This window comes from Muscardinus avellanarius (genome assembly GCF_963383645.1).
Source record: "Muscardinus avellanarius genome assembly, chromosome: 8".
Classification (NCBI taxonomy): domain Eukaryota; kingdom Metazoa; phylum Chordata; class Mammalia; order Rodentia; family Gliridae; genus Muscardinus; species Muscardinus avellanarius.
The window spans coordinates 3,215,751-3,223,030 of record NC_137794.1 but is presented as its reverse complement, the minus strand read 5'-3'; the positions used below and the strand labels follow the sequence as shown (position 1 = coordinate 3,223,030).

Here is a 7,280-nt window from a genome sequence, read left to right as displayed (position 1 = left end):
ATTCCTGATGAAGGCTCCTGAGCTACAGGGCCAGGGGGCCAGGGGGCCAGGGGACCAGGGGGGCAGGGGACCAGGGGGCCAGGGGGCCAGGGGACCAGGGGGCCAGGGGGCCAGGGGACCAGGGGACCAGGGGGGCAGGGGACCAGGGGACCAGGGGGCCAGGGGACCAGGGGACCAGGGGACCAGGGGGGCAGGGGACCAGGGGGCCAGGGGGCCAGGGGACCAGGGGACCAGGGGGGCAGGGGACCAGGGGGGCAGGGGGCCAGGGGGGCAGGGGACCAGGGGGCCAGGGGACCAGGGGACCAGGGGGCCAGGGGACCAGGGGGGCAGGGGACTAGGGGGCCAGGGGGCCAGGGGACCAGGGGACTAGGGGACCAGGGGGCCAGGAGACTAGGGGGCCAGGGGGCCAGGAGACCAGGGGGCCAGGGGGGCAGGGGACCAGGGGGCCAGGGGACCAGGGGACCAGGGGGCCAGGGGGCCAGGGGACCAGGGGACTAGGGGACCAGGGGGCCAGGGGACCAGGGGGGCAGGGGACTAGGGGGCCAGGGGGCCAGGGGACCAGGGGACTAGGGGACCAGGGGGCCAGGAGACTAGGGGGCCAGGGGGCCAGGAGACCAGGGGGCCAGGGGGCCAGAGGACCAGGGGGTCAGTGGGTCAGGGGGCTAGGGGGCCAAGGGGCCAGGGAAGGGGTCTCTAAAGCTCGTCTCCAAATTCCCACTGGGAGACACTTGCCCAGGAAGGCACCCACACACCTCCCAAGGTGTCCACTGAGGCCAAATTTAGGAGACAGGGATCTCTGCACTCCCAGGTGAGAGGGAGCACCCCACCCCTGCCTCCCACCCCTGGAACGGCTAGGCTGGAGCTGGATTGGGGCAGGTCAGAGCTGTCCCTTCACACCTGAGTAAACCGATGGCCCTTGGATCACACCTCCCCAACCCCATGGATGCCACGGAGGAGGCTGAAGCCTCCCCGGGCCTGGAATTTGAGGCTGTTTCTTCAAAAGTGTGTGAGGAGGGCGGAAGAGGGCCGGGAGGAGGGCGAGGTGGCAGGTGGTGTGACCGGAGGCCTGCTGGGTGAGTAGGGCCCAGAAGTGGAGTCCTCTGTGAAAAGTGGCTGACTTCCCGGGGCGGAGGGGTCGCTGTGAGCTTGCCCGGGCAGAGGGGCGGCAGGAGGGCAGGACCTGGTGAGGGAGGGGAGACTGACAGCTCCGCCCCCTCCCCACGCGGCAGGGCACCGCTGCGCTGTCCTCACGATGCAGACAGGAAGCTGGGGCCGCGGGTGGCGCGTCGGGCGCTAAGGCTGTGCTGGGAGCTGTTCCAGTGTGGCCGGCTGGGGTGGGGGCCGGGGTCGGGGAGGGCCGCAGAGAGCCATTATCTGGTCCCGGCCCGGCCCTCCGCCCCGGCCCGGCCTTTGGTTGCTGCGCGCTGGGTCTGCAGTTTCCCTTTGGGTCCTTTCTTGGGGCCCCCCGCAGAGGAGGCGCCTTCAGGCTGGGCTCGGGCCTGGGGGGCGCCCCGGGGTGGGGGGACCCCAGGCCGGGCCTGGTGCGAAGGGGAGGGGCTCTCTTTGCGGGACAGGGACTGGCTCCGCGGGGAGGGGCTGGCGTGGCGCACGGAGGCCGAGGCGGGGAGGCCGGGGCTGCGGGGCGTGGGGGGTCTGGCGGCCTGGGCTCGTCCCGGGCCGCGGCCCGGGAGCTGTTTGGGGCGGAGGTCAGCTGCAGGGGCCGACCCAGGGGGCTTCTGCAGCTGGAGCCTGCTTGAAGGGCAGAGGGCAGAAGGAAGGCCAGACAGAAAAGAAGGCAAAGAAACAAAGAGAGACATTTTCAGAATCCTCCTGGGCAGGGATCCCCCCAACCCCACCCCAGGCCTGCAGCCACAGCTGGGTGAGGCTAAGCCCAGCCTAGTGCTCCCTCCTCCAGGGCAGGACTTCCCAGGCCGCACCCCCAGGCTGCTCCTGGGACAGCCTCATACAGTGTCATCTTTAAAAATCTTTTTTTTGCCGGGCGTGGTGGCACACGCTTGTACTCCCCGTGCTTGGGAGGCTGAGACAGGAGGATCGCGCAGGTTCGAAGCCAGCCTCAGCTACTTAGTGAGGCTCTCAGCAACTTAGTGAGACCCTGTTTCCAAATAAAGTATAAAAAAAGGTCTGGGAGTAGAGCCTGGAGGTAGAAAGCCTCTGGGTTCCACCCAGAGGCTTTTTTTGGGTGGTACTGGGGATGGAACCCAGGGGCATTCTACCTCCAAACTACACCCCTCAGCACTATTTCTATTCTTTTATTCTTTATTTTGAAACGGTCTCACGGAGTTGTAGAACTCACTAAGTAACTGAGGCTGTCTGAGAGTCGTGGTCCTCCTGTCTCAGCCGCCCAAATGCTGAGATTACAAGTGTGTGCCACCAGGCCCAGCAACCCAGGGGCATTCTACCTCCGAGCTACACCTCCAATCCTATTTTTTTATTCTTTATTTTGAAGCAAGGACTCGCTGAGTTGCAAAGGGCCTCACTCAGTAGCTGAAGCTGTCCTCGAACTGCGATCCTCCCATCTCAGCCTCCCAAATGCTGGGACGATAAGCATGAGCCACCATGACCAGCTGGCTTCAGCCTTAAAATTCTCATGGAATTTGCCTTCTAAATAGGCTTGTGGGTTTTTGTTTTGTTTTGTTTTTTGTATGTGTGTGGAACTGGGGGTGGAACCCAGGGGTTTTTCTACCTCCGGGCTATACTCCTAGACTTATTTTTATACTTTATTTGGAAACAGGGTCTCTCTAAGTTGCTGAGAGCCTCACTCAGTAGCTGAGGCTGGCTTGGAACCTGTGCGATCCTCCTGTCTCAGCCTCCCAAGTGCTGGGATTACAAGCGTGCGCCGCCACGCCTGTCTTATGCTTGTGTTTTTAAAATGTGAAATAATGTTTTCTCCCAATTATTCAAAGCTCTGGGCTGTATCCTTTGCTCCAAGTGCCCCGGTGGCAGGCCAGAAGTTGTATGCAAACCCTGCTGGCCCCCATCAACCCTTCCCAAGCTTGGCCTCCCCGGGTCCCTCTCCCGTCAGGCCTTGAGCCCCGTGACAGGGCTGAGGCCTGAGTCAGGAGTGACACAGCACAAAGGTGAACGTGGATCAGGGGTGGAGCCGAGGGTCGCTCCGGAATCTTCCGTAACCCCTGATCTCAGCTCGGGAAGCCCCCTCTGCCCACCGGGAGCTGGCAATGTTTTCTCACCTGCTGGTGATGGCTGTGTCAGATGCCGGGGCCGCGCTGAGGGGTCTGCCTGGGGGCTGCTGGGCCGAGGCAGGTGCGGGCATGCGGATGCTGATGGGACGGGGAATCCGGCTCCGGGAGGCAGCTGCCCGAGCAGCCTTTCTTGGCAAGGCCGCGGTGGGCTCCGAGGCAGGCATGTCCTCCTCGGAGCCGGTGCGCTGCTCCTCACTGGACGAGGATGAGGCCCCGGAGGCCAGCCGCAGCAGCAGCCGGCCCTGCCTCTTCTCCATGACCAGCCGTGCCAGGTCCTGCGGTGGCCGGGACCTCTTGCTCCATCGCTCTTTGGCTGACAGCAAGCCCGAGGGCTCCGAGCCCGTGTCCTCCTCAGACAGCAGGACAGGGATGCGGCTCCTGGGGCGGGGGCCTGGCGTGGCGCGGCGGCTGGGGCAAATGGTAGCTGTTTTCTCAGGGCCCGGTTCCGGTGGGGATGCTGGGGCTGGCCCGTCAGCCAGGGCCGGGCCACTGGACAGCAAGTCCGTGACCACTTCTGAGGGCGTTTCCCCGGGGACACCAGACAGGACGCAACTTTCTACGTCTGCCCCATCCAGCCCCGATGGGGTGATGCCGTTCTCCAGGGGCCCTGGGGTGCCCTCCTGCACGACGCCCCGGTCCAGATCCAGCACCTTCTCCAGGTCCAGCTCGTTCCCCGTGCCCACCTCCTCGGGCTGTGACGCTTGTCCCCCGGAAGACATCACATTGAGGTGGGTTTTCTCCGCAATGTGCACAAAGGTCCTCTCAACTTTGGTGAAGGGCGAGGAGGTGACTGTGGTCACTGCCCCGGCCCCCGGCCCTGCCCCCAGCCCAGGGGGCTTGGGCTCAGACTTGAGGACCGAGGACAGGGTACCTGGCTCCGATACGTCCAGCTGGCTGCCTGTGGGCTGGGGCCGCTCGTGCTGAGGGGTGAGGGCAGCCAGCGTGCCCAGGTCGGGGTCGGGGGCCAGTTCGGCAGTGACGGGCGACTTCTTCATGTCTCCAGGAGAGACAAGCACCAGCGTCTTGGAACCCTCCTCGGGCTCCAGGTCCCCGTCGGCCATGGAGGCCCGGCCCCTGGACTCTTTCTGATCATCAGCCAGCAGAGTGGACGGGGCGCCCTCCTGGCTGCGGTCCGTGCTCCGCCCGCTGCCCTCACTGCTAGAGGCGCTCCGAGGCCCCAGCACTTCCCCCAGGGCCACAGCCTCCTCCTCCTCCTCTTCCTCCTCCTCTTCCTCCTCCTCCTCTTCTTCCTCCTCTTCCTCCTCCTCCTCCTCTTCCTCCTCCTCCTCTTCTTCCTCTTCCTCGTCCTCCTCGTCCTCCTCCTCTCCCTCCTGCTTCCCGTTAGCCTGAGGCTGGGCCGGGGCCAGCGGGCCTGGGGGGCTGCCGAGGAGCATGTGGGAGATGCCCACCCTGCGGACTCTGTTGAGCAACCTGGCCCGCTCTCTGTAGTCGGAGAGGTCTCTCTTGAAGTCCTGGTAGGGCAAGCTCAGAGGCACAGCGCGTGGGAATCCATTCACTTCAAACGGGGGGGCCACAGAGAACACCTGCAAGGGCACACACAGGGACCCGCTGAGTCACCCGCGAGCTCGGGGCCCACTCCCCGGGTGTGAACGCCGCAGGAGGGGTGCTGGGTCTGTTTCGTTCACAGCTGCATCTTCAGGCCCTGGAATGGTCCCTGGTACTTGGTATATGCTCAGTAAATCACTGATGAATGACTGAGTCCAAGTTCCAGGTCCCCTTAGACCCTAGGCCCTGATATGGTGGCTTTTCTACCGACCTCCCTGCCCTCTCTCTGTAAGCCCCTTCTCCCCATCCCAAATCCCAGAGTCAACCTTTGAGGTTTGTTTGTTTGTTTGTTTTGAAGTATGGGGATGGAACCCAGGGGCATTCTACCTCCAAGCTACACCCGCTACCCTATTTTTTATTCTTTATTTTGAAACAGGGTCTCACTGGGTTTCAAAGGGCCTCACTAAGTAGCTGAGGCTGTCCACGAACCGCAAGCCTCCTGTCTCAGCCTCCCGAATACTGGAATTACAAGCGTGCCCACCAAGCCCCGGCTAATAACCTTTGAGTTTAATCAGTAGCAGAAAATGAGTCCTGCAAGGTGCCTTAGCCTTGTAGGTCCTCCAGGTCAACCCTCTCTTATACAAAACAGGCCCAGAGAGGGGCAGCAAAGGTCTGCGTCTCTTCCCTCCTGTCCTGGCCTGGCAGGTAGACTTCATTCTGATTAACTTTTCCTCTTTGAAGACTCAGACAAAGCCCTCAGCAATGTGATGTCTGAATATCTTCTTGGACCGGGCGTGGTGGCGCACGCTTGTAATCCCAGCATTCGGGAGGTTGAGACAGGAGGATCGCAGTTTGCGGACAGCCTCAGCTACTTAGTGAGGCCCTTTGCAACTCAGTGAGACCCGGTTTCAAAATAAAGAATAAAAAATAGGGCAGGGGGTGTAGCTCAGAGGTCAAATGCCCCTGGGTTCCATCCCCAGACCCACAAATGAATAAATAAATAAATAAATAAATAAACAAACAAATCTCTTCTTTTTTTTTTAGGCCCCTGCCACACCTTCCTTCAGCCTCCTTCCTTCTAGACCAGAAAGACTAACTGCCTCATCAGCAACCTGCTTTCTCCTTCACTGTCTCGGTCCTGCCCTGTTCAATCCATAAACGCCCCTAGGCACCGCAGGGCCCGGACCATCAGCGCTGCTGGGCTCTGTCCCACAGTGAGATAGGGGTGATAGTGGCCACACTTTAGTGACTGTTGTGAACACACTGGGCTTCTGTTTGCCTGAACTGACAGAACACACACAGTCATCCAGACCAGAGGCCCCAGCAACATTCAGAGAGAGGGGGAGGGAGGGAGACTGGGAATTGAACCTAGGGACGTTCAGTCCTACTTTAGTTTTTTATTTTATTTAAAAAATAATTTTGCAGTACTGGGGATGGAACCCAGGCCATTGTGCCTCCGAGCTGCATCCCCAGCCCTATCTTTTAGTCTTTATTTCTGAAACTGGGTCTCGCTGAGTTCCGAAGGGCCTTGCTAAATAGCTGAGGCTGGCCGCGAACCGCCATCCTCTGGTCTCATTCTCCTGAATTCTGGGATTACAAGCGTGCGCCACCATGCCCGGCTCTTAAATTTTATTTTTTGAAACAGGGTCTTACTAAGTCTCTGAGAGTCTCCCTAAGTTCCTGAGGCCAGCTCTGAAACTTGGACCCTCCTATCTTAGCCTCCCAAGTACGGAAATGACACCTTCAATACCTGCCCATCCATACCCCCCTTTCCTCCTTTTTTTTTTTTTTTTTTTGTATTGGGGATGGAAGCCAGGGGCCTTCTACCTCTGAGCCATGCTGCACTGCCATGCTTAGAGCTGCCTGAGTGATCCTTCTGCAACTCGGATCGGATGCCCTCCCTACTTCAAACCTGCAGCCTCCTCCCTGGCCGCAGTCCTCAGAAGATGGCTGCCTCCCTGGCTTGGCACATGGCCACCTCACCACCACCACTCCGGGCTCCCGCCTTCTGCCGGGCCTCACTTGTGTGCAAGTGCTGGGTTCCCAGCCTGCTTCCCACAGTCCCTCTTCCTGTCCACTCAGCGACCCAGCGCCGTCGCGCTCTCCTTCCCACAGCCTTCTGTTGCGCAGGCCTCTGTCCGCAGGGCTCTGTCCTGTGAACAGACCCTGCGGGGCTTTCCCACTCATCCACTCCTTTTTGGAGTCATCCTGATTGCTCTGTCCTGGGTGTCTTGTTCTAGGCTGGGAATCCACGGACCCAGGGTTGGACAAGGAGACCTGGCCCTTGTTTGCTTGGAGCACGTGCTGCCTGTGTCAGGAAAAGACATGAGGTGACGCCCCCTCCACACGGATCCTGGTTGTGAGGTCACGCACACGCTGAGCCCGCAGAGTCAATCAGTGTCCGCTCCTCCCCCATGCCCCTGCTCCCAGCCTGCTGCAGGGGTCTCTGCCCATCCCCTCCTCAAAAGTACAGACACCAGCCCTGCGGAGGCGCCAGCCCTGCGGAGACGCCAGCCCTGCGGAGACCTCTGCTGGCTGAGGTCAGTACCAAGA

At 61.1% G+C, this 7,280-nt stretch overlaps 1 protein-coding gene across 1 annotated transcript in view; it reads right to left on the bottom strand.

The window, feature by feature from the left end:
• Positions 1-1,370: 1,370 nt before the first annotated feature.
• TTBK1 (tau tubulin kinase 1) overlaps positions 1,371-7,280 on the bottom strand; it is a gene marked incomplete at its 3' end in the record, with an annotated part of 42,982 nt that continues 37,072 nt past the window's right edge. The window contains exons 14-15 of the mRNA XM_080700499.1: positions 3,210-4,765; positions 1,371-1,749 (exon numbers count right to left, since the gene is read on the bottom strand). Of these exons, the coding sequence (XP_080556625.1) occupies positions 1,371-1,749; positions 3,210-4,765 (1,935 nt within the window). The remainder of the gene's footprint in view (positions 1,750-3,209; positions 4,766-7,280) is intronic.